The sequence below is a fragment of the Syngnathus scovelli genome, chromosome 9 (assembly GCF_024217435.2).
Source record: "Syngnathus scovelli strain Florida chromosome 9, RoL_Ssco_1.2, whole genome shotgun sequence".
Taxonomy (NCBI): domain Eukaryota; kingdom Metazoa; phylum Chordata; class Actinopteri; order Syngnathiformes; family Syngnathidae; genus Syngnathus; species Syngnathus scovelli.
In genome coordinates this window covers 11516414-11544307 of record NC_090855.1, presented here as the reverse complement: position 1 = coordinate 11544307, position 27894 = coordinate 11516414, and the positions used below count along the sequence as shown (strand labels likewise).

Here is a 27894-nt window from a genome sequence, read left to right as displayed (position 1 = left end):
GCTGGATGCGTAATTTCATGATCTCGACATAATACTTTGCTGCTGCCTGGATCAGTGACCCACTTTTTCTTCTTGTTCTCGCTCTCTCTCTTTCGACTCCCAGCATAATCTGTCGCACACACACACACACACGCACACACACACACACACACACACACGCACACACGCACACACACACACGCACACACGCGCGCGCACACACACACACACACGCACACAAACACACACGCACGCACGCACTCAGGCACAGATGCGAGCATACAGCATCCAGTGAATCACACATTCGCTCAGCTACTGGCCGACAAATCATGTCTGTTCTTTTGTTTCCCTTTCTCTTGTGTACACGATGATGTTGGGAACGAGTAAACACTAGTGAGTGAAGAAGATGAAAGAAGATGATGTCATGGCAGCCACCCTCTCAGCTAACATCAGCGACCTTGGACACTGCAAATGTTTTCAACAGGCACGCTCCAAAATGTTCTCAATAGATTAGCTATGGCTGAAAAAGAAGAGGGCCATCTCCATTTTTGCTGCAAGTTTTCCTTCCTGTAGGAATACTTAGTGCATGCCGTGTTTTCCAATCTTTATTGAGCCAAGGCGCATATTTGAGATCACATCACGGCACGCTACTGCCAAGCAAAAGTGAAGTATTCATGCGGAACTATATACTATATCGCTATGTCACTCCATCATTGGTCGGTAGTTTTTCCAACTTTCAGATGCTCGTCGATTACCGCAGACCTCAATAAGCGCAAAGCAGGAGGAAATCGTGCTTAAGACAACGAATGGCTAAAATTTGGGATAATTTGAAACTGAATAACAGAAAATACACAACTGCACGGCTATGGTAAGGTAAACATTATTAGCTAATTGAATATAGTCGTTAGCTAATCTAATATAGTCTACCACGAACAAAATGTGATCCCTTCGTTAGTGTTTAGGGTGGAGGGAGGAGAGACATAGCCGCTGTTGCACTTTCAATCAGTTTATCAAACAGAAAAAAAAGAAAGATGACTTTTCGACGGCCTCAACTCAGGTCACGCAACAAACACGCAGCGTGGCTAACACTTAGCCAGCCAGTCAAAGCTCCATTCTCATTGATGCGTAATTGGTTTCCCCTGCTCAGTCAGTCCTATTTCGCGCGAATGCCCTTCTAAGCTTCTCGTTCACCCACACGAGGCCTCCATACAGGTTCCACTTGAGGCTGACCAGCTGCCTCACAGGGGTGACCTCCAGTATTCTCCTGGCCTGGACACCAAAATATTGAAACATACTATCCAGTCTTCCATTTTGACATGTTAATCACTAATTGAATGTTTTAACCTAGAATAATAATGAATATATAATAATGAATATATAATAATGAACTGCACCTCTTTCTGTGGGCTTCCCACAATGAGCTCCAGCACTGACATGTTGTCGGCCCATGAGTCGATCTCACTTAGATCATAGAGGTGAGAGGTCAAAGGTCCCAGACCCCACTGGACCAAACGCCTTTTGTTCACCAGGTGCTGAAAAGCCTGATGAAGAATGAAGGGGAGTGAAACGATGCACTTCACCTTATTACAAAACAGCGCAAGTGGCAAAACTAAGATCATAGCTAGCTTGCGAGCGAGCTAGCGAGACAAAAGGACAGATGGACAGGCAGATAGCTAACTAGCTAGGAAATTAGCAAGTGAGTTATCAAATTAACTTTCTAGCTAATAAGCTAAATAGAACGATAATGTAGATGCTAAACTAGCTAATTCTAACCTCTGACAAAATAAGAAGTACAGATATGTTTTCCAATGTGGAAAAGAGTAAACAGATATTCGACCAAGTTAATTGTAATGTTTTTGGTGACTCACAACAGTGTTTCCTTCTTTGGCCGCCAGTTTGAAAGGTGTAAGTCCTCGAGAATTGGGCACCATGTCAAGCGGTACCGGCTGGTCCAGTTCTGCATCACGGGCCATTATTAGGTCAATAGCTTGGCATGCAATCGTCTTGTTGGGCTGCAGGACTAATACGTGAAGCACGGTGTTACCTTTTGAAGGGGGGAAACAAAAGATACGAGACAATCGAGTCGAAGGTGAGAAGCAGCGTCGCCTACATAGGTCGGGATGAAGCTCATGATGAAACGTAGTGATCATGCTGAGTTTTTGTTTTCATCTACCGCGATAGTCTTGGACTCTGGTGCTTGCCCCTGCATCGATGATCATGTTGATGATGTCCTCATTCCCCGCGCATGCAGCAAAACAAAGAATGTGCTCGCCTGAGAACATCGGGACAAGGGCATTGTTAGACTCTTATTTATGAATTATGCTACTTTTACAAAAAATGATATGTTTCCTACCGTAGTAAAGAAGTCCTCCGATCCTCTTTCTGAAGTAGAGGCCTGTGACTCTGGGGGTGGCTGCGTCCGCTCCGCGACTCACCAGGTGATGGACCAGGTCCAAGTTTTGATTCACCACAGCAATGTGAAGAGGAGTGACACCTAGAAACATATTTGGTTGCTAAAGTGGATAGTCAAGCTGAGGAATCACATATTTTCACGTTTTTTTCCGCATTATAAGGCGCACCTAAAAACCTCCAATTTTCTCAAAAGCCGACAGTGCGCCTTATAATCAGGTGCGCCTTATATATGGACCAATATTGAGCCACTACAGCAGGCGTGTCCAAAGTCCGGCCCGCGGGCCAAATGTATATATCTTATGTATGGACAAAGTTTTAAAATGGGCCATTCATTGAAGGTGCACCTTATAATCCAGTGCGCCTTATATATAGACAAAGTTTTAAAATGGGCCATTCATTGAAGGTCCGCCTTATAATCCAGTGCGCCTTATAGTGCGGAAAATACGGTAAGATAAAATGACATAGTAAAGAGAAAAAATTATGATTATTACAACATTTGTATGGTATCTATAAATATATACAATACAGTATCTTGACCTTGGAAGAGGTCGGAAGTCATGGGCTCATTGATGAGTTCCGGGGCGCCGTCCATCAGAGCCACGGCCACGTCCAGGTTGTCGTTCATGGCGGCCACATGGAGCGCCGTCTCGCCCAGAGCGCCTGAAGTACAAACTTGGGGTTAAATGACGGACTGACAGATGGACGGACGGACAGGTGTACCTCTCTCAAAGATGTTGGTGGACGAACAGCTGAGCAGCTTCTTGATGCAGCCCGCGCTGTTCCTCTTTGCCGCGTAGAAGAGAGGAATGTCAGTCGTGCTGAAAGACATTTACACATTATGGCTCGCACATGAGTTTCTGATTGAATATCTAAAAAAAAAAATAAAGGCTAAAAAATAATCAACATCCAACCATAGATTATTAGAATATAGATTATTCTTTTGTTGTATTTTATTGGCAAAAAAAGGTTTTGTAAAAAAATTCTAGTTTTAATCATTTTGCTACTTTAAAACAGGCGTGTGTAGACTTTTGAAATCCGTGGTGATTGACAGACATTTTTTTTAAAAGGATGAAACAGACTTCTCACCACTTGGTGTGCATCAGAAATGTCTCATCCAGCATCTCGTTCCATCCTTTCTTGTTCTGAAGGCGAAACTTGAGCTGACTCCACCAGTGGTTGAGCTCGCTGGGAGCCGATCTGGCTAACGCAGGAGACATGCTCGTCCAAAAGTTGAGGCGCACAAAGTCCCAGAATGTCCCGTGAGCTTCGTTTTATATGACCCCGTCACGAGGGAGGAGTCACCTGCAAGAGAGCCGCAGGTGAGGCAGCAAGAGAAGCGACACTGGAAATGAGCGCTTAGCTGAAGAAGTCCTTCAAAGACATCCAAGAAGTGGTTTTAAGTTTTTAAAAGCTGGTCTGCATTCCGGCAGCCTGCACAGAAACCCGCATGGCCACCATGGCAAATCCTGCAACATCATGATGGGTTTCAAGTGCAGCTTTTTGAGAAAAACCAGTTTGGAATTTGCAAGCGTTTCAATCAGATATGATGCAAGGAACAACTCGCCTCAATTTGAAGCCTTAACATTAGTCATGTTTGACAATGACACGTACACATTGACTCATATTCAGCATGAAAACCAATTACTTTGTTTTGAATAGTATGAAATTAAAGGTGAATCGCGACACCATCAACGTTTTGGAAAATTATATATAAATAAATAAATACATAAATAAATAAACATGAAATAACTAAACAAGAAATTAATAACAAGAAATAAAATGCAATAAATGAATAAATGAATGAACAAATAAATTAATTAATAAATGAATAAATAAATTACAAGCACTTCCTCAGAAGACAATACTAGCAATAAGGCTTCCTGTCATATGTGACATAACGTGTCATTGGTGCTCTCCAGTGAGTTTGCGTAAGCAGTCTCGCTATCGCCGCAAATCACTTGCCACGTCCTCCTGGTGGTGCCACCATGCCAGACAGCCGAGTCTTGTCCGACCCATGCTGAGGCCAGCAGATCTCCCGCTGTGATTCGGCTCCAAAAATGCTGACCTCCACAAAGATCAATGACTCCACCGTGAAGGTCATCCTAGGTTGTCAATGTCAAGGGCTGTCAGTGCGGAAACAAAAACAAATCCTCTACTGTCATTCAGTCATGTCTGCTATTCATTTGCCTTGAGTAATGAGGGGCCGAACAATCCAATTATCGATAACGATTCTGATGTTGTTATTGATATTGATCGATGTCAGCGCCATGAGTTTCTTTTACTCTCCTGCATGAACTGCTAACACAAACCTTGATGCAATACATTTACATCACGGAATTTAGTTATTAAAATGAAAAAAATGACCAGGCTTTATTTTTAAATGTCCACGTATCTACTATATTTACCACAAATGGTCAATGGGAATGGTGTCAAGCAGATGTATCATGTGGGAGTACTTACATATATGCCGGTCAAAAAGTGATCTGAATAATTAAAGTGAGAAAATAGAGAATCAGAACAATATATGCGTATACACATTTCTATTGAGGTGTTAGTTTACAATGTTTGTTCAAATCCACACATGCGGGAGTACTGTTAAAAAAATGACAGTATTATATGTTAAATAAAATCTTTTCATTTATTTTACAAATGTTTCACAATTGCGGTGAACACTCACTCATACATGTAAACACAGCTATTTACGTGTAAGCTGACACGCACGCGCACACACGTGGTCATTCCCTTCAAGTGTGAGTCCGATCCGATCCGATCACAAAAGCTCTCGGTGTTTTGCAGTCCAAAGAAAAACAAAGTGAAGCGTGAGAGTTCTCTACAGTACCAAACCTCGTGGGGTGCTGTTTACACCAAAATATGTCGTTTTGCCACAGAAAGTGAGAATAAAAGTGTTACGAACGTGGCTGCAGTCCGACCACGGATATGTCCTGGGGAAAACATGGCTTTCGGGGTGACTAAAATCTTTTTTTCCCCCCTCCTCAAGTTTAAAGCAACTACGCAGAAGAACCTTGAAAGGCAGCAACACTTTCCAGCCTTTGGTAAAATAAAGTCGCACGCGCAAAAATACTTTGATCATTGTCTTGCCGCAATTCCTTGCTCAGGGCAACCTCCACTGATAGAATATCAAAAAATTAAAAATGTCAAATAATAACGACAACGTTCCGGATGTGGACGAGGGGGTCCGAAAAGGAGACGCGAAGGAGAGGAAGACAATCAAGTCTGATTCCGTCTGAAACGAGATACCGTTCTCTTCTTCCTCATGGCTGGACTTCATTTCCCATAGTGCACTTTTTCGCTCCTTTCAGTCCCTGGACGTGACTTTGAATGTTGTGTCGAGAGTCAGTGGAAGTACAGTACATGCTGGTTTCCTTCAAGTTTTGGGCCTTCAAGTTTCGGGCCTTCAGTCACCGAGGCTTGCAGTTAAACCTCCACCTGGCCTTGAGTCAGATGGGCCTTGAGTTGTTGGGCGGCGTTGAAGATCTTCCTCTGGTGACCCAGCAGGTTCACGCCAAGGTTCTGGATGTCTCTGATGGAGACAGCACAAGAGTCAGAAGAGTTGGAGGTAAAGGTTGACGAAACCCCGCACCCCCCTGCGGGTTTTTGGCTGAACTCACTCCACGGTGAGGCGGCTGACTCTGTCCAACGTGTCCAAATGCGCCCGAGCGAACTCGTCTTGATATCGCTCCATCCTCAGTGCCCGTAGCCAATCGCTGACTGTGGACACTGATGAGAAGTCTGTCGGGGTGGGGGTTAGGAGCGGCTGCGAGCAGCTTCTACAGATAGAAGATAAAACAAATCAAAGACTGTGTGGAGACTCGGCACGTGGGTGGCGATCTTACCGCATTATGTCCGTCTTGAGGGACACGGGATGCCTAATGAGGCGGTCCATGGAGGACAGGATGGACTCAAAGCTCGGCCTGTCCTCTCGCTCGGCCTGCCAGCATTGAAGCATCAGCGAGTGGAGAGCTGAGGGGCAACCGGTGGGGGCAGGGAGGCGGAACTGCTCCGCTACGGCCTTCATCACCTGTGTCGAACATTGACAAAAGGACTTACATGGACCCCCAAGCAAAAGTAAAGCTCAAAACCATTCATCTTCCATAAAACTAAAATTGAAGACTAAAAAGCTCCTTGGTACCCACTTCTTGATTGCTCATGTCCCAGTAGGGCCGCTCTCCGTACGACATGACTTCCCACATGAGGATGCCGAAGCTCCAGACGTCGCTGGCCGAGCTGAACTTGCGATGCTGAAAGGCTTCCGGAGCTGTCCACCTCACAGGGATCTTGCTCCCCTGATGCAGGACAACGGGAGCTGCTTAAGTACTCCACATTTCACTAGAAGGAAGTTCCGATCCCTCGGTACGCACCAGCGAGGCCGTGTATGTCGGCATGTTGTGGTCCATGCCCCTCATGAGTCGGGACAGGCCGAAGTCAGACACTTTGCACACCAGGTTGGAGTTGACCAGCACGTTTCTGGCCGCCAGGTCCCTGTGGACAAAGTTCCTCTCCGACAGGTAACGCATCCCAGCGCCGACACCTCGGAGCATCCCCACCAGCTGGAGGACGCTGAATTGACCCTCGTTCTCCTATAGAGGGCGACGAAAAATCAATACAAGGTCAAACATAAGTTCTCTGTTTGATCGTCTCACCCTGAGGAAGGAATCCAGGGGTCCGTTCTCCATGAACTCTGTGATTATCCTTGCCGAGGGAACACGGGTAATCACGCCCTCTAACTTGAGCACATTGGGGTGGTCAAACTGTCCCAAGACCCCCGCCTCACTCAGGAACATGCTCTTCTCTCTGTCGGACGCCCCCAAGCGCAAAGTTTTGACGGCGACCAGCAACTCCCGGCGGCCCGGCGGACGATAGCGACCTCTGGACACCTCCCCGAACTGGGCTGCAGAGGACAAGATGCATTGCTCATTATCGCCATCAAACAGTCACTGGCCCATTCCGAGAGAAATGAGACTTACCAGAACCAATCACCTCCTCGATCTTCAGGTGAGTGGACTCGATCTCTCGGGCGAATTCTTTGACGGCCTCGCTGGGGTCCTCGTAAGTAGAGGGGTCCACGTAATATTTCACACCACCTGGAGAAACAGATTGATTCTAAGTCACCACTAGAGGGAGCATGCACATGCGAGTAAATCACATAGTACTAATGAAAGGTTAATTTAGAACTACAGCCGGGAATTTTTAAAATATTTTTTTCCGTTATTCTTTAGATTTAAAACCTTTGTCTCGTTTTTGACGAAAGTGTATGTCAACTGCAGTCAAAGGGGTAAAAAGAACCTTGAAAAAAAAGTGCATCCTCCCACCTCTGTTACTGATGTACCTCTGGAGCCTATCGCTGTATGGACTCGCCCTCCTTTTGCTGACACACAAAAGCAAACACCTTAATTGCACGATATGCTTTTGGTCTGGTTACGTTGGTCCACCGACTCACCTGCGAAAGACCACCACCACCACAATGGCCGCCACCACCAGCAGAAACGCCGCCCCTCCCATCACTGAGCCCACTAGCAGAGGAAGCTGATTTTGAACCTGCTGTGAATGTTCTTCTATGAAAGAGAAAATGGAAATAATAATAATAACAATATATTGATGAATGGATGCCATGTTAGCCTCCAGGATTCATTTTGGGCCTTACCCAGAGGCAGTGTGGTGAAGTAGACGGTGTTGCTGAAAGGACCGAAGCCGCGCTCGTTGCGAGCTCGGATCTGGAAGGCGTAGATGGAGCCCGCGATGAGTGAGCCGACGGTTAGAGTGTTGGTCTCGCTGTACACGCTGACCGCGCTGTCCACGTCCGAGGCCTGTCAAAGCCACCACGGAGCCAACCGTGAGACATCTGCTGGTTCTTGGGATAAGTCCTGCCCACCTCACCACCCCAGTACGCACACCTTATCAAAGTATCTGAGCTGGTACTCCAGAATGTCGCCGTTGGGTCTGTCAGGCTGTGGCCATGACAGGGTGATGGAGTCTGGGGCCCGACTCAGCTGGTGCATCATGGGAACTGTACTGGGAACTGTGGGATACAATCATTGCCAAATTCAAAGGTGTCATTTCAATTTGTTTGCCAAGACAACATGCAACATAATCTCCCTTCCTCATTCATCTCGGTTCTCTTAGTCATCCCACAGAGACTATAATGGGATCTGACGGGATACTGTAACCTCGCGCAACCTTCCTGACTGGACAACAAGAGCGGAAAGAGGAGGAGGAGGAGGGCAGCGGGAGGCGCTCTTCATGCCAGTACCAAACATAAATACATTAACATCAAAAGCGGGCTTCACTTTCATCTCCTCGTTTTTCATCCTGTCCGTCCCAACTCACCTGACTGGCTCGTGGTAAAATTGATGCTTGTGTAACGAGCCGGGAACGGGCTCAGCGCCGACACCTCATTCATGGCTTGCACCTGGCACAGTGAGAACAACACATAGCTCCTTTGAGTATCTGAGCAGGATGTCAAGCCCAACCCAGGCTGTAAACCTGACAACTCACCTGTATGAGGTAGGTGACTCTGGTGAGCAGGTTGTTGAGGGTCACGCTGGTTTGCTTGAGGTTGGTCTGGACGGGGCTGAAGGTGACACCTTCTCCGCACCAGGAGCACGACGCTGGGTTGGTGATGGAAGGCGAGGGGCAGATGCGACACACCACTCCGTACCAGACTTCACTGCGGCCTCCCATATCCACCGGGGGGCGCCACCTTAGCGATACCCCGCCGCCGTCGCCGCTCTCGTACTCCCACGACAAGGACACTGGAGCCGAGGGAGGAGCTGCGTAGAGAATAAAAGCGAGTTTGGATCAACAAAACAAGCGAGCAAGAACATTTAAGGAATGTTGGAAAACATGCACTCAATTGTCCATATTGTAGTGTTTGGTTATTTTTGTTGCAGCCCCGCGTCATGGCTAAAGTCGGCCCAGATGGGCCCCAGTTTACCCAAATGAGAACAAACGCTGTCAAAAAAAGAAGATGGATTTGCGCCTGACCCACGTGCATGTTGACAAATGTGAAGCGAGGAGACCAAACGTCTCAATTAAAGATCTGTAAGAGCGAGCAGATGATGGATGTGGCATCTCGCTGTGGTGTGAGCAAGATAAACGAGCGCGGGACTCCCTCGGAGCGTGACCGACAAAAGCGCACAAAAGGCTCACTTGTGCAGGCTGACGAGTTGGCGTCGCCAGCCGCCCGGTAGAAGCCGCTGCGACATTCGCACACACTGGAGCCCTCGTGGCTTGTTCTGCTGTTGGGGGGGCACATCGAGCAGGGAGCGGAACCCGAGGCCGGCTTGAAGTAGCCCACTGAGCAGCCTGCAGGAAGACACAAAAGAATAGTCTTTCAGTTAAACAATAATAATAATATAATATTATAATACATAATTATAACTGTCAATGTTTTTTTTGTTTTTTAATACTGTTCTCATAAATTTATGTCTTAAAAAATTTAAATGTCATCGTTTCAAAATTTCAATCTGACTATATGCCTAAGATTTTTTTGTGAATAAAGTGAAAAAAATAATGACAATAACTATATATTAACAATATAATAATAATAAGACATGTTCTTAATATTATTTTACATTTTTCCTCCTCTTCTCCCCAGGAGGAAACAAATGTGCTGTTTGGTATTTTCCCTCACAGACAAATGCAACCACAGCAAAAATGATTTTGGGGCCGAGCAACCAATTCTTGTGAATTAGTGGTGAAAGGCGAGGCCTGTTATTAGCAGTAAGTTGCGTTCTGCTGCTGAAAGGCTAAAATGGTGGCCGGCGTCTCGCCAGGCCACCGGCTGCCGCGCAAGAGCCGCACATGTTGTGCTGGCCATCATGTTGTTTTGCTGAGGGTAGAGGCGACCTATTTGAAAGAAAGCAGCACATTTGGAGGAACATCGATAATCCTTCTTAGCTTGGGCTCCAATTTGGACGCTTGCAAAGGGAAACGCTTGAATCAATATTGCGGCGTGACTCCCACAAGCTGTTATTATTGAAAACACATGAAGGAAAAGATTGAATAAGAAATAAAGTGATAAAATGAATGGAATTTGTCTGCTAGTATAAAACTGCTGGCTAATATATTTGACTGCTTCCAAATGTGGAGCGTGCGTCGAGTGCTAACGTCACACGCGCACGCCGAGGTCGAGGCTAAACGCGCCCGTCGCCGCGCCTGCGGCCTCGTTTGTCCCGTGCTGCCGCTGCAAGACGATTGAGTGCTGATGAGTTGCCATGCTCATTTCAGCGCCCGACGGGAGCAACAATCAAAAACAGAAATTTATTAACTATAAAAAAAAAAAAAAAAAAAAAAAAAACGGGAGGGGGGGCATGAGGATTGCACCATTGTGGGCATGTGCATGGACATTTTTTGGGGCATGTGCTTAAGCGCTACGCAAAAGGGAAGGAAGCAGGAGCGGGAAGTAAAAGAAATAGAGAGAATGAAGCGATAAAAGCCTTTCGGTGTTCTCGCTTGTCGGCTGGACTTGAGCGTGGCTTTTATAAAGGTGTGAATATGGGAAAGGGCAAAACAGAGCACCCAAAGCGGCCATGTGAGTTCTTGACTTGGAGGAAGGAACAAAGGAAGAAAGGAAGGAAGACAATGTTAACGGCAGCTTTCTTCCATCTTTAATGCTCCGTGAGCACATCGGCCGATGTGTTGGCTTACACGTTTGACATGAAACATGAATTTGATGAAAAGCATGCGTTGAGTATTTATTGCGTGCAAGACAAAAAAGCTCTCTATATATTGTGCAATAAAGAAAAAAAAATGAATTAACAAAAATGTTTTTTTTTCATTTTAGTTTTGGTTTACAAACTGGCCTGATCGGTATTACGCTCAGCGTGGTTTTAATTGCACTGAACCTTCTTGTTTGAGTAGAGCGGGATTTAAAAAATAAAAAAAAGCAAAGTGCTATTCAAAGAGAGAGACATGAGGGCAGCTGGATGCGTAATTTCATGATCTCGACATAATACTTTGCTGCTGCCTGGATCAGTGACCCACTTTTTCTTCTTGTTCTCGCTCTCTCTCTTTCGACTCCCAGCATAATCTGTCGCACACACACACACACACGCACACACACACACACACACACACACGCACACACGCACACACACACACGCACACACGCGCGCGCACACACACACACACACGCACACAAACACACACGCACGCACGCACTCAGGCACAGATGCGAGCATACAGCATCCAGTGAATCACACATTCGCTCAGCTACTGGCCGACAAATCATGTCTGTTCTTTTGTTTCCCTTTCTCTTGTGTACACGATGATGTTGGGAACGAGTAAACACTAGTGAGTGAAGAAGATGAAAGAAGATGATGTCATGGCAGCCACCCTCTCAGCTAACATCAGCGACCTTGGACACTGCAAATGTTTTCAACAGGCACGCTCCAAAATGTTCTCAATAGATTAGCTATGGCTGAAAAAGAAGAGGGCCATCTCCATTTTTGCTGCAAGTTTTCCTTCCTGTAGGAATACTTAGTGCATGCCGTGTTTTCCAATCTTTATTGAGCCAAGGCGCATATTTGAGATCACATCACGGCACGCTACTGCCAAGCAAAAGTGAAGTATTCATGCGGAACTATATACTATATCGCTATGTCACTCCATCATTGGTCGGTAGTTTTTCCAACTTTCAGATGCTCGTCGATTACCGCAGACCTCAATAAGCGCAAAGCAGGAGGAAATCGTGCTTAAGACAACGAATGGCTAAAATTTGGGATAATTTGAAACTGAATAACAGAAAATACACAACTGCACGGCTATGGTAAGGTAAACATTATTAGCTAATTGAATATAGTCGTTAGCTAATCTAATATAGTCTACCACGAACAAAATGTGATCCCTTCGTTAGTGTTTAGGGTGGAGGGAGGAGAGACATAGCCGCTGTTGCACTTTCAATCAGTTTATCAAACAGAAAAAAAAGAAAGATGACTTTTCGACGGCCTCAACTCAGGTCACGCAACAAACACGCAGCGTGGCTAACACTTAGCCAGCCAGTCAAAGCTCCATTCTCATTGATGCGTAATTGGTTTCCCCTGCTCAGTCAGTCCTATTTCGCGCGAATGCCCTTCTAAGCTTCTCGTTCACCCACACGAGGCCTCACAAATGTCAAGAAGAGACTCATCAGTCGGCCAGAACCCAAACAACATCCGGCAGCCGGCCGGCCGGCGCGCACGTGTGCGCTTTCAAATGAGACGAGAGGAGATTCGGCACGAAAACAAGCTTCCGAATGTCACCGTGACGGTATAGCGCGGGCGGATGTTCCGCTCTACTTGCTTGTGACAAACTCTTTGATGAATAATTAAAATGGGACTTTTTCAATTGCTTTCTGCCAAAATGTCAGCTGTGTTTTTCTGGGCGCAAAATAGCAAAGCTTTGGCTTTGCGACGCTTTGTCATCACTCTTAAAGTTTCAAAGGTTGTGTCGGGGGGGAGTACAAAACTAAATACTCATCAACTAATCATATTTGGGAAACATATTTCGATCAGCCACATGAAAATAGCTTTAATGGAGTTTGTTTTGTTTCGTTGTGACATTTGGAAAATAAGTGATAGAAAGCAGCCGCTTGCAAAGTGCCTCCTACTTGTTAAAAACAAGCGGCGAGCTGAAATGCAAATAAGCAGACGCACTTAACAATGAGAGAAGTATGTGTTCTTTTTCAAGTGAGGTGTCTAAACAATTAACATTTCGCCGACGTTTGTCACGTTTGGATCGGAGCAGCCAATGACATTTACAAATGTGCCAGAAAACGAATGGTTGCACGTCCACGCCATCCCGACCGTCATCTGGCAATGTTTAATTACCAGAGATGACTTCATCACCATTTTGTCTCTCTTGTAATCATCGCTCAATGAATGGCTCAACAAAAACACAGCTCGTCCAAAGATGGTCGCAACCGTGAGATCGCTCGCAAGTGCCTTTCAACCAAGTTAGGACAAGAGAAAAAGCCTTGACATATTTCACAGCTGAGTTGGCGCGACTGAAACAGTCATTGTCATGAGCCTCCGGATTTTGGCAGCAAAATTCGGGAGGAACTTTGCTTGCTAGCGTACATACAGTGGACCCAATTAGACAGACAATTATAAAAAAAAGAAATCTGCAGATTTTAATTTTAAAAATCTCGCCTCTTTGGCGTTCCCGTGTGCATACGCTTGAAAAAGACAACTGTGTTTAAATTGCATCCTATACTGGTCAATCCATGCCGACCACCAGCCGTTGCATCGCCAACCCCCGCTGTTTCCATCATTTGCTCACACACGAGTGGCCTTTACGTCCCCGTGACCTAAATGTGTCACAGCCCGCTCACATGATGACTCTCCTTCCCCGCCCCCCCCTGCTGTCCTCTTCTTATATCTCGTCACTGTTCGCTCATCTCTTCATTGTCCCCCAAAACAAAAATAACAGACGTGCAAGCCCCGGCCGGACAGACGACGTCGGCATTATTTCCTAAACTACGATGGCAGTGCGCTTTTCTGTGCTCTCTGATGAGTTGGACCATATGGACGCAGTTGCCGGCGGGATCTTTTAAATAGATGGTGAAGGATTCAGAAGCGTGCGTGTGCTCATAACGGTGGCGTGCTCTTTAGTCCAGCTTGTGCGATTTCCAGCGTGAAGGCTGAATTGGGCTCAATATTCACTGACTCACTTTTATACCGAGGCCAACTGAATACAAATCTTTCAAAACGGAATCAATATCCAATCAATCAAACTTGAAAGAATTGGATAACATCTGGTGGATACGTTCTGCGATTCCATACCGGTGTGCTCAATTTCTCCGATGTAAAATATTTGCTCAAGCATCCCATCTTAACATTGCTTCCATCTGAACTTTCCATCACCACAAGTTCAAGTTGTGGACCAAATTGACAGCATCTCTATTCACTATCACAAGGTGACCGCAGTCCTTTTGCTTATCTTTTTATGCGGCAAAACATCGCCAAAGTCATTTCTATTCCTCCACAATCAGAGCAGGCATCATCGAGCCTTATCAACCCGCCTGTGCACTTTTAATCCTTCCACATGACGGCGTGATTATGTCGACGCTGGCTTACCCAAGCAGGCGGATCCGTTAAGGTTGGGTTCAAAGCCCTCATCGCAGACGCAGCCGCCCACGGGCACCATCCACTCGCCCTCGGCGTTGCAGTGCATGCGAGGCCCGTTGCCCCCTTGGGCCTTGCTGTGGGGGACACAGGTTCCACCCACCGGCACCAGAGCCGTGGGCTCGGCCCCGGAGGGGGTGGCCGGGTAGGACGCCAAGTAGAGGCTGGTGGCGGGACAGCGGCGGTAGAAGACAGACACTCCCATGAGGGAAACGCAGGCACCGCTGTCCACAACGGCCAAGACGAATCTGCCGAGGGAGGTCACATGAGCCAAAGTTCTCACAATCTGGAGTGGAGCAGGGCACACGCGTGCGCGTCTTCACCCGTTGCGTGTGAGCGGGGCGAAGCTTCGTGTCTTGATGTTGATGCGGCTGTAGCGATTGGGTTGGTACTGATGTGGTGAACTGGGCTCCACCTTGGAAAAACTCTTGTCTGCTGCGATGGTATCAATCTTCACCCAGCCCTCCCTGCTCTCCTTCTCGCCGCTGGAAGGCTGCACGGACGCAAGAGAATATTAATTACATTAATAGACAGCAGATGATATAAACTACTCTGTAGCATTTTTAACATAAACTAAATAAAAAGATAAAAATAGAATTGTGATATTAAACAATTTTGTCCTTTTATTCTGGATTTTTCTGAGATGGAGAAAATGCAAATGTTTGAAACTAATGTAAAAGGTTGTCTTTAGTTCCAATATCGACATATAGGGAGCAGCACTTTTTTAATTTTTCACTTACCACTTCCCGATTCATCAGCACAACACCGCAAACTCAAATCTTCCAAGATGGCTGCACCCTTGAAATTAGCATTAGCATTCGCCTTTCGTAAAAACGTTTCAGATTTCAGTTCAGAAAGTAATGGAAGACTCAGAAAGTTAAAATAAATACAATCATAAGCAAATTATAGATCATCTTACATGAAATATTGACACAGTAGATGGACGCGTGAACTTTGACCACTAATACACTCAACTGTTCAGTTACTCACTTGAGGACAATATAAGAACTAAGGCAATTAACAATGCCGCCTAGTGGCTTGGCATGTAAACTACAGCATTTTCATGATTTTTTTTTTTTTTTTGTGGGTTTATTGCCATGTCCTCAAAATATACCATGGAATCAATCTGACTAAATTTGAATGCAAGACAAAGTGAGGAGCAAGGCAAATGTTGATTCTGCTCCAAGCAGGTCGCCGCAGGAATTTGCGTTCAAGCCCTCTTGTCGACTTTCAGCGCTTCCTGCTCCTTCCTCATCAGGCTTTGATTTGCATGTTAAAAAAGGCTTCTCATCTCCCCGAAGAGCGACACACTCATCTTTTCAAATATCCCCCCTCCCTCACTGCCGATGGGTCCCGAAATGGGCGGAAAAAGCAGAGAAAACTTCTTAGTGAACTAAATAAAACATCTTTGCAAAGGCCGCCACAGCCACTTAGGAAGCCTTTAGAGGCAATTAGTTGGACGGCGGTGATGTTTTGAGAGATGACAGCGACATCTTTCCGTACCCTGCGAATCGTAGCTTATTAGCTTCACATCAATGTGATGTAAGGCGTCGTCTCCTCTCGGCAAGAACACAAATGATGAGCATGATTAGGCAATTACTTGCTTGTACAACAAGGGTGACATTAGCGTGCGAACGGCAAATGTTGCCTGTTATCCCTATTAAGAATACACGTGTCAACAATTATATGCAACAAAGTAGTTTATAGTGTCTTGGAATTTTTCAGTATAATTAGTTTTCATAAGTTTACGTATTACTTTTTGAACATGAAGATGTTGACGTATGTGGAGTGCAAGGTATTGTCATTGATTGTGTTATAAAGTAAACTGATATACTGTTCACTGAGTCTCAACTCATCAGTACAGCACTATTAGGAATTGTTCTTCATAAAGCAAGGGTGTCAAACTCATTTTTTTCGCGGGCCTTATTGTAGTCATAGTTTCTTTCGGAGGGCCATTATGACTGTCAACCCAAATAAATGTATGAGCACCTCATATTATATACAGTAAAAGCTACAAAACAAACCGACCAATAACTTGTTTTCAAATTAGACTAGTGAAAACTGGTCAAATTTTTAAAGAAAAGATATTTTTAAAAGTGAAGACAATTTGCAATTCTAGTAATGACACGAATTTGATGCACAATCAGGCCACATAAAATGATGTGGCGGGCCGTATCTGGCCCCCGGGCCTTGAGTTTGACACCTGTGTCATATAGGATCACAAATGGATCTGTCCACACCAAATTTGAAAGTCAACGCAAATCTCAACAAATTCACAAGTCAGGTAAATGTATGAACAAAAAATTCAAATGCAGTAGATAGAAAATGCCGGACATATTGTCGCGTCTGTGTTCTGTACATGGAGGCAACGGCCTTACCTCCGGCGCCCAAGTCCTCTCCAGTTCCCGCTGGCTGTCGGCCTGCTTGTAGTACAAGGTGAGCGTCTCCCGGCAGGTGGGCGACGGGTTCCGCAGGCTGGCGCAGTCCCGCACCGAGAAACGCAGGGTGATGAAGACCCGCGGGGCGTCGTGGCGATACAGGAAGGGCGTGGCCAACCAGTTGTCTTTGGTGCGTGAGTTCTGGTTGACGTTGCAAACCTCAAACGTCCGGATGAGCCTCCCGCGGTCGTCCAGGACGCTCACTTCGTCCCACTGGAAGGAACACAAACAAATACTTGTATTTTCCGGACTATAAGGTGCACCGGACTATAAGGCGCACCTTCAATAAATGGCCCATTTTAAAACTTTGTCCATATATAAGGCGCACCGGACAATAAGGCGCACCATTAATGCATACATTTTCTGCGACAGTCCTATATAGAGGATATGCACGTGACGTCACAGACCGGCTGACGGTTTGTTTGGGTGGCAAAAAGCGGCGGACGCTAATAGGGCTAAGGCTGAATTGAGCTTTAGAGATAAGTGTACTGGGGCATTTTTTTAGCATTTTATCGGTGGCAGATCGTGGCAGAGTTGTTACGATGCAACTTTGACCGTGGTGAAGAGTTGTTGTGCCATAGGATGTGCCTATCGCTTCCAAAAAGGCGATACACTGCGGACCGGAGCAGAAAGGATAGCTGGGTGGCGACGCTTCGTAGGGTGGAACATGGCCGCAACAGCTCCAAGCTTTGGAAGCCAACTATCCATTCTTACATCTGCTCAGATCACTTTGTGGGAAGTACATAATTTTGTTTTATTAACGTCAACATTCATCTGTGAGGTATACTGGATATAGTGCCATAAAGTACACATCCACCATCAGAGGACGCTGGCATGAGTGCCTCTCATAACGTTTGAAATGTACTCTTTTTATTTATTTTAATATATGTGATGTTTGTTTTTTATCCTGTGAGCCAAGAGCCTGTAATAAAGTTTATTATTATTGCTCGGATATTCCCTTTTTCTTGCTGCTACTCGGCCATGACCTATGGAAGGCATAATTACACAGCTTCATTACAGTATGTTTGTCCAATTGCTAGTTTCTAATAATTAGATTGTTCACATATCTACAGTTATAATATACTATTATTATATTATGTACTGGCATCTTCTCCGTTTCGCTCCACTGGCTGTGACTCAACGGAATGGACATAACCAGCAGTCAGGTAGCGATATCATTGCAAACTCTTGTAGGCTCTGAGGTCTTCCTTGGTATATGGACTTGAACAATCTATCAAATAGTTGTAAATGTCTGGATATGTTACGGGCGGAAAAGTCGCCTTATCAGAGGACCAAACGCTTGCTGTCCCAGCTCCTGCTACGCTTGAGCTGGTGGCGTTCTTACTTGGTTTCCACAGCGGATCAACACGAATGTTATATTTTTTCAACTTTTCAATGTATCTCTTGCGTAACTGGACGCAATAATCACTCACGACACCCACCGAGGCCGCCATCCTCACGAGTCTAGTGGCAGCGGACGAGGCTTTTTGCCACCCAAACAATAATGGCCGCCCCGATCTGTGACGTCAGTGCATATCCTCTATAGGTGCCGACCATTCGCACCGACATTCCACGAACCATTACCATTGTGAATGAACTTGTAAATATGTAACTATATCCTTTACTATATCTTTTGCAGATAGGTTGATATTGCAAATGAGAATCTGTTGTAAATTGCACTACCAGAAAAGTTAAAGATTAAAATAATAACTAATTAACAATTTTATGAAAGTTGAATGAATTTTTTATTAGATGTATTAAGTTTGTTTTATTGTTGTTATTGTTGTATGAATAAGAAGGGTGATATTGGTGTTTGCGACTGCAGTAAACAGGCCAGGTTGCATTATGTCAGATTTTGAAATCATTCTCCATTTTATCTTTTTTTATTTCAACTTCAGACGCAACAAATTACTTTATAATTTTAAATAATGATCCATAGTCTTTTTGTTTCATGATTCATAGTCTTCAGCGGGCCACTTATGAATGATTTTATGACACAATGCTTCGGGCCAGTTTAAATTTAGCCGCGGTCACATTTGGCCCGTGGGCCAGAATTTTGTCCATATATAAGGCGCACTGGACTATAAGACGCACTGTCGGCTTTTGAGAAAATTTGAGGTTTTTCGGTGCGCCTTATAGTCCGGAATATACGGTACATTATGACAAGACTTACAAAGCGGCCATTTTTATTATTTTTTTTTAGTTCATCAATGTTTTTAGCTCACCCCAAGCTAGCACTGACTATTTTTGTCGGAATTTGTTCTCCTGCCATTTCATTTCACAATTATAAGTTCACTTGGACACTTGCGTGACTATCACATAACATGATCATAAACAGAGGCTAGCGGTGTCATTATGGTGAATCCTAATACTGTCAACGCCATCATGGCTTTTGAGCACTTCATTCATGGAGAAAACCCGGCGGCACCAAAGCCGACGAGCCAAAATGCAAATGCAGTCCGCGCTTTAGCTTCACCAATTATTCGCTGGCAGTGTGAAAAAAAAAAGGCTTGCGCAGCCCTCGGTCCTTTTAGCGTTGATGTATTAAACATGCTCATCATTCTCCACGCAACAATGGCAGGCCGAATGGGCGGGAACACTCGCTCAAACAAATTGTGTGTTTCTGTCTTTGTGCGACTGTGACAAAAGTCTGAATCATCGCACAACATTTGGTCCAATTAAAATAATGATGACACGCAGATAGGAAGACTCGGCCATGCTGTCACAATAAAAGGGATGGAATGTAATTTGAGACAAAGGAGAGAACTGGAAGGGAGGCAGCATGCAAACACCCACTAGTCCTAACATTAGGTACACCTACACAAAAGAAAATCTGCATTCTACAATTGAGATGTTGTGATGCCCCTCGCGTGTGGGCAAGGAGAACAACGCTCACACATGCGCTTGCATCCATTTATTGAACAAGACAAAAAAACAAACATACAAATAGAAAAATGAGAACACTGGCTTGGAGCTGCTGTAGGCCACAACTCATGTCCAGATGCTCACACGCAGACTTGGTGTGGAAGACGCACACACCACGAAAGAAAGTAGGCTCACAAATTGTGTGTGTACGTGCGTGTGTGTGTGTGTGTGTGTGTGTGTTGGTGGTGTGGGGGTAGATAATAAGTAACAAACAGAAAAAATAGGAACAACTCACATATATGATTTGATTTGATCTGAAATGCCGGCAAGCCTCGTAATCCCTCCGGTGACAAAAGAACAGGGCGGGGTGGCGGCTCAGAGCCCAAACCAGGACATAAAGACACACACTTACACACACACACACACACACACACACGCACACACACACACACACACGCACACACACACACACACACCCACACACACACACACGTTTCAGCAGACATATGGACGTGATGGAATTGGGATAAAGGCGTGATAAGAATGCAAACTGCTTTAACTGAAGTCATGATCCGAGTGGGAAACCAAAAGAAGTGGTTGTATGGATGTGAAGGGAGGAAAAGATTGAAAGGACAAGAAGAAGGAGGAAGAAGAAGGAGGGGCCGGGCTGTCATTTGGAGCACGGAGACACAGCAAGGACACGGAATCTCCATGTGCCCCCGAGGCTTGGGAAAAAAAAAGATGGCATGTGGGGAGAAATGTACGGAAGACACACATGGACACATCTGTTTTTTTGCCTTCGGTCATCCAAACATATCTTGTTCTCACATGCACTTGCCATCATGCACATAAGCACGGCATGTGCACACGCGCACATTCGGGAGGGATGTCAGTGTTAGATAAATTCTTTCAGCATGACTCATTGAACAAAGCTATAATGTAGGGTAAGTTTCAGGGACATTTTCAGGCTCGGGCTACAATTAACTTTTTTTTTTTTATTTAAGCTGATTCTAATATTTAGCTGAATACATTTCTGTTAACTGAATAATCTGTCATTTAATTAAAAATATATCATGAATAAAATATCTTTTTTTCAGGGCCCGAAATACTTAAAACAACAAAGAAATGAATTAGAATTAGGCCCGATATACTTAAAACAACAAAGAAATTAATTAGAGGATTACTAAGAGTATTTTTTACAAGAACTTTGTGCGAGAACCTCTCCAGTGCTGAATTTAAAGGGATTAAGTGGAGTCGCTTTTATTGGGCGGGAAGTGAGTCAACCGTGTTCACACCCACAACAGCGCCTGCCTACAAAAATACCAAAAGATAGAAAACACCAACATTTGAGTAAACATTGTGCTAGACTTCCACTAAGCATGAAAAGAATGCTCTAGCAATTGAAATTGAAAGCAGTACTTAAAAATAAACAATTAGCAGAAGCAAAACATCTTTCTTTGCCTTTCCAAACTATACAAAGTCACAAATTTAATTTTCTTGAAGTTATTGTTCACTTTTCATTTACTAATGATGACATTAGATAAAAGGTGTGTGTGTGTGTGTGTATAATTAGTAGACATAGTGAGCCAGAATCACTCACAGATGAATGAACTTTACTGACCCGGGACATGACCCTAGCACAGTCATGCAAGCAGACATGGACACGCAGACACGCATGTAGAGAAAGGCAAATCCAGGCTTTAATCACCGCAATCTCATCATGGATGAAATCACATGACAAAGAACATGTGTGTGGGGGCGGTGTCTAAGACCAAAACTTTTTCTGGTCTTGTAGTGTGTCGCCAGCGTTCAACACACCTTGAAATTACACATTTGCAGGCTCACTTCTACCATGGAGGAGAAAAGCCCCCACAGCATCCGTATAATTTGCCTTTTTTATGCTCTTTCTAGTTTGAGGTAGCTTGTAATCATGCAGTGACTTCCAGTAGAGGAGACAACGCACACATCTGCACTTGTAATCCCGCCATCTATTCATTTTCCGCCGCTTATCCTGCTGGAACCTGTCCTGACTGGACTGGAGTGAGAGGCGGGGGCAACCCTGGACTGGTCGCTAGTCAATCGGGGATGAAGCTAACTTTGAAGTTATAACGGGACTGAAGCAGGGGCGTGGTAGCCAGCATGGATTTGGGGGAAATGTCTGGATTTCCCCCAGAACATTTTTTTTTTTTTTTTTGTCGTACTAGACTAACTGAAATTGTTCCCATAAATGTCAATATGTGAAATGTTCCTGTTGTGGTTCCTTACCCCCGTGTCCGGGTAAGTGGTCCAGCCCAGCTCGGAGGTAGACTCAGTTGTGTCCAGCAGCATCACTGTCACAAAAACAAACATAGAAGAAGGTTAGAAGGTTCACAATTGATGAAGAGATGTGTTACGCTAAAAATAGAACTTGAGCTCCAAATAAAAAGCAGGACGCAGATTATCAGACCCTGGAAGAAATCCAGGTCCGGTGCATGTTGCGCTTTGATCCCCCCCCACACCCACACACCCACGCTGTGTAATCACAGCACTCTCCCGCTATGTGCGGATGTTGAAGATAATAAGACGTTCCGAGAAGATGCACTCTGGCACGAGGCTCCGGTGTTCGCAAAATCGAACGGATTGACCTGTAACGGGTGACCTCCATTGAAGGTCAAATAATGAACATGCTGGAAGATCGCTGGTCAAATTTGCAGACAGCCTGTTGAAGATTTTTGGAGTTAAATGTTCACCTGATGTGAATTTCCACTCAATGATTTTCAAGCACTTAATAAAAGCAGGATCCACTTCAAGGCAGGGCGCTGCATTCCGACACATGATGGCCTCCCACACAAAAATGAAGCAGCGAGCCAAGGTATTAAAAAGATGGTGAAACATGTTAAAACACATTTTGAATGCACCGGCTGAACAGGAACAATATGCAGCACCAATGTATAGCCCAACACAAGCAGAAGTGAAATTTGACAAAATTAGACAGTGATTAATACAAATTAATTAAAAAAATCACTTTAATGAGGATGATGTCATCTTGAGGCATTTTTTTTTTTAAATCGACTCATTTATCTAAGGCAGTATTTCCTAACCTCTATGGGAAAAAATAATGGGTCCTAAGATTGACTCTTGAGGAACACCGCAGAAAAAGGAGAACTGACTGTTTTGTATATTGTGTTTTAAAAGCCTTTACATCCAGTACGGGAAGTAAAAAGACAAATAAGATACATAAGGAAAGAAGACAACAACAACAAAAAAAGAAAATATAAACAAGCTAGTAACTCTCATAGACCAATGCAAAAAAGGGATGGATGTCACCCACGTGTTTGCTAAATTTGCTTTGGCCTTAAGAGACAGTACGAATCTCTTTTGGTGGTTTAAAAATAAAAGGAAATGCTTCCCCTCAAAAAAAGCCAGATGGGAAAAGATTGCTTTGTCACTTTTCAAGCAAAACCACCCCATTGTGTTAGTACACACATTTTGTTGGGACGGGGGTCTACACTTAGAATCTGGCCACAGGAATTTTTCCAGCTGGCTTCCAAATTTCCCGCTGGCCGCCATCCGCTCCAGTCTGGCAGCAAGCACACTTAACCAAAGTTTCGTGTGCATGGTGAAGCAACAAACTTCCCGTTGGAATGTTTTTTTGGGTTAGGTTAAAAAAAAATTGCATGGAGAGAGGCGCTTATTTTCTGACGGGCTGCAGTCCACGTACAGTAAGTCGTGCTTCGGGGGGGAAACATCTACCTCTCTGGTTTTGCATAAATAATTCTTACAGGGGTCATACAATTTTGATCAGATTTCATGGCACACGATTGTTCACTGAAAAGGAATTTCTCATCTGTGCGTGGAGAAGATCTCTGCCTTGACGGCAGATGGCTTAGGTTCAGTCACGGGTGATGAGAAGAATATGATGTCGTTTGCGGATTATCTCTGACTGAGCTGTTAAGAGTATCAGTCATGAAAAACATTGGCATTTTCTTTGCAACGAATAAAGAATATATTTTATATTGTTTGTGTCGCTCGACTGTTCCAAAATTTTCTCCGGTTAACGTAATATGATGAGGCAATTTCTCTTACACGTTCTTTGACAGTCTCTGAAGGAAAGCCAAACTATGATTGATAATCTCATGTCAAAATCATTTTGACCCCTTTGATTTATAATCTTCATGGAACCTAACATGCATGTTTTTGGTAAGTGGGAGGAAGCCGTGAAAGCCACGCGAGCATATGGATACCACGCAAACTTCACACAGGAAGGTCAGAATGCAGCCAAGCATGAGTAATAACACGTTTAAAGATTTAAAAATGAATATTCACGTCTTTGTAGTTCCCTTGTCTTGAGGGAGTGAGATAGGCTACTAACTATGCGAAACAAACGTGTAGATGAGCGGATCGTCGCCAAGTGCCGCATGCATGTCTCGTGGCGTGACATTTGCAGGGTGAATAATTCACGGTGACATCACGAGGTAAAGCGTTGAGTGCACACCTTTCAGGGAATTAAGACCTCGCGACATGGACAAAAAAGTGGTGGTGGGGGGACTTTTGCTGGCAGGGCCACTTGGCTGTAAAAGCCTCTTTATTTAACTCTGTGACACACACACGCACACACACACACACACACACACACACACTGCCACAGCATCTCCGTTCTTGGTCCATCTGACAGCAGAAACACTCGACTTTTGTTCTTGACAGCTCGGAGAAGTGCTGAGTCTGCAATCTGGACCTGAGTGCTGTTGCATTTAAAGCACAGCGCTTCACTCGATGCTTCTTTTACCAGCTCTTCCATCATGTCCCCTTGTCTACTTTCTTAGTTTCACTTCTATTTTTACCAGTTTGTTTTTTTAACCACGAGTATGTTAACCCTATATTGTATTTTAAATACAGGGTGTGAATACTTTTGCCACCTCGCAGTCATCTTCTTCGCATCCTGCTCGCGTGTCTATTATTCATAGGGGAGAAAAAAAGTGACAGCAGGATCCGACTGGGTGTACATTAAAAACCGCCGCCTGAGCGTTGCCTTTGCCGCCATCGTGTTTGTCTCTCGCCGAGCGCAAGCGTGGGTGAGAACGGTGCAGTGGTGACCCGCATTAGTTCACGGGCGACCTCCTCCGCTTGGCTCACAGCTGAGCGGTCCTCCAACTCGCAGCTTCCAAATCCACTTTCCACATTTGCCGCCACACTCTCGCGCCTGCAAAGTGTCGTGTTTGTTGTCGACGTCGCGCCTGCTTTCGGGCCACATGTTACTTTAACGCCTTACACAATCCGCCAAAGACTTTTATGATTAACAAATGCCCCAGGTTGTATTACAGCTTAAGAACAACGCTAAATAGAATAAAATACACTTTTAAAATTTATATACCCTTCAATTACGCACACTCTTCAAAATAACCCAAATTGGGTGAAATAGCCAACCCAGAGCCAATGCTAGGTTATTTATACCCAACACATTGGTTTGAGGGTTTGACTCAGCCTGATTGGTCAAGATTTCAACATGGGATAAAAAAAAAAAAAAAATCATAGTGATGAGATAAAGCTAGGTTGCGAGGTTATCAATGTAGCTGTGGTTTGTAAAATAAAATAAAATAAAATAAAAATAAAATAAAATAAAATAAAATAAAATAAAATAAAATAAAATGGAAATAAAATAAAATAAGCGGTGTGACCCACTGAGGCATTCAGTCAACACCAACAAGACTTCAACATGAATTCCTGAGCTCAGTCAAGGCTGAGAAAAATGATCAGTCTCATGTAGTCAAAAGCACTCAACAATTTACACCTGCACGTTGACATTTCCTTGTAAGATGGCCGCACTTGCAAGCATGCAGTCCTCCGACGGATGCTCCACCCACAGACAGTCGGTCCAGGACGAAGCCTCAAGCAAACCATCATTACGTGCGACCTCAGACGGCCAGCCCTACGCCAAGACAGCAGGGCCTGATGAACCTTAGTCCCGAAATAACCACGGCCGTATCTTGTCAAAAATCCTGCTTGTTGCACTCTTTCAGTTACAACAGACAGCGACCTGAGCAGAAGGTTCCTTTTTTTTCCAGCCTTGCGTCGACAGACTATGTCGCCCGCCCTTTGTTTTCATCATCATCCCGAAAAGACGGCTTATCACACCTAACGACAGAGCGGCGAGCTGCCTAATTAAGTTGCAGCTTGACTGGAGCAGAAGCTCTGAAAGGGCCTCAGGTGCACCTTCTTGCCGTCCGTATGGTGACAAAGTCCACACGCCATCATCACAAATCCAAATCACACACAATGTTATCTGTTGCCAGCTCACCCGTGACCCGAGTAAGGACAAGCGCTACAGCTTATTTGCCTGCCTACAAAATAACTCAAGTAATATCTCGGCGGTTCAAAGAACAAGCAATAACATCGTTGCACACAGAATGTGCCCAGAGAGAACCGACATGCCACGGTGAGGTGGAGCTTTACGGATGCCCCCGCTATTGGGTCATTTGTGTATTACGCGGAGCTTCATTTCAACAACATCGAGTCAGTAGGCCAAGCTCAAGTGCGGTGGCCTTGCTCCCGCTCTTTCATCCTCATCCAGGCCATCTGCTGCCAGCACTGATCGATGGGCGGCCACACGCTGACGTACAAGTTACCTCTTTGATACACACACAGACATGATTGAGATTTTTAAATAGATCTGAGCAGGATTTTTAAATTATTATTATTATATATAATTATTTATAAAAGTAGGCTTGTTGCTATTTAGTAGTTACATATTTGTTATAATCCTAATAATATTTATTTACAGACTAATAGTAGAGGTCTTAACAATGATCCCTGTGGAACACCAGTGGCGTCAGGCATCAGTTACATTAAATAGGGTGTTTTTTTGAGAAAGGAATATAATTACAGGTTTTCAGTGCAATTTATCACAGAGAATAATAATTTCCATAGATGCCAAGTCAGTTTTTTCAATTCAAAATTTTGAACAGGTGCCGATCCAAAATGTTGTTTCTTTTTTTTTTTTTTAGGTAAGACTGGCTTCAAGGGCACAACATACATTGACAGACAGGTACACCCCTCGCCTCCACGCACAGATGATATCTGAGTCATTAGACGACTATCAGTCCAATCTCTCAAACCTGCCCACTCTTATCTGCCCAGGATAAAATCTCACTGAAACAATCTTGCACATTTGCCTCCATAGGGACTCAAGAATGTAGATGGGGGCAGGAGGTCTCTTATGAGCGACAGAGAAAGTGTGTGTGTGTGTGTGTGTGTGTGTGTGTGGGGGGGGGGTTAGTGTGTGTGCGTGTGTGTGTGCGTGGGTGTGCGTGTGTGTGGGTGTGTGTGTTGAGTGTGTGTGTGTGTGTGTGTGTGTGTGTGTGTGTTGAGGGTTGCCTGGCTTGAGGGGGACATCAGAGAGTGAGGGGGAGGTAGCTTACGCAACTTATTATTCATTTGTATCTGCTACCTTATCTCCATATTGTTCTGTTTGCTGATGAACGATAAGCCCCAACATGCACCTAGCAACACACACACACACACACACACACACACACACACACACACACACACACACACGCACACACACACACACACACACATGCACGCTGGAACAAGGTGAGAGGGGGTTACTCCTGGCAACAATTGAATTCCCATACATAGCAGTCGGAGTTCCTCAGTGAAGACTAACTTTGAGCGAGCTCTCATCACAATCAGAACATTATTCAAAATGAAATATTCATGAGCATGAGTAAAAAGTTACTTCTTACCTTCTTCAGCTGAATTGGGCCGGAGAACGAGACAGAGGCACAGAAAGACGCTCCACATCTCCACTACAGAGTGACACTGACAGCGGGCTGGGGAGGGAGAGCGCATGAAAGAGTGAGAGATTGTGTGTGTGTGTCGAGAGAGGGGGGGGGGGGGTGTAGGAGGAGTCTGCTTCTACTATCAGGAACAGGAGGAGGATGAATGGATGAGAGAAAAGGGTGGGGGGGTTGTGATATTTACAGAAAGAAAAAAAAGTGCCTATGTAAACAATGCCATCGTCATGGAAACAAGAGGGTTAATAAGAAGTGTGAGAGTCACCTCAATGTCAGCCAGCATGTTGTGGTGTCCCTCACATG

At 44.8% G+C, this 27894-nt stretch overlaps 2 protein-coding genes across 2 annotated transcripts; both read right to left on the bottom strand.

Moving 5' to 3' along the window:
* Positions 1 to 1122: 1122 nt before the first annotated feature.
* On the bottom strand, positions 1123 to 3737 carry LOC137840611 (transient receptor potential cation channel subfamily V member 6-like). The gene is made up of 8 exons (XM_068651839.1): positions 3478 to 3737; positions 3112 to 3209; positions 2929 to 3051; positions 2333 to 2473; positions 2153 to 2251; positions 1848 to 2023; positions 1374 to 1520; positions 1123 to 1248 (listed from the first exon to the last, which is right to left on the bottom strand). Exons 1-8 carry the CDS (start codon positions 3606 to 3608, stop codon positions 1123 to 1125), a joined length of 1041 nt encoding a protein of 346 aa, XP_068507940.1. The 5' UTR covers positions 3609 to 3737.
* A 1266-nt stretch (positions 3738 to 5003) lies between these two features.
* Positions 5004 to 27646, bottom strand: LOC125975647 (ephrin type-B receptor 5). The gene is made up of 19 exons (XM_049731460.1): positions 27541 to 27646; positions 22082 to 22146; positions 16892 to 17164; positions 14837 to 15006; positions 14466 to 14761; positions 9559 to 9714; positions 8905 to 9179; positions 8737 to 8818; positions 8304 to 8428; positions 8054 to 8216; positions 7850 to 7964; positions 7722 to 7777; positions 7377 to 7493; positions 7053 to 7300; positions 6771 to 6989; positions 6546 to 6695; positions 6246 to 6430; positions 6021 to 6179; positions 5004 to 5932 (listed from the first exon to the last, which is right to left on the bottom strand). Exons 1-19 carry the CDS (start codon positions 27644 to 27646, stop codon positions 5827 to 5829), a joined length of 3066 nt encoding a protein of 1021 aa, XP_049587417.1. The 3' UTR covers positions 5004 to 5826.
* Positions 27647 to 27894: the final 248 nt, after the last annotated feature.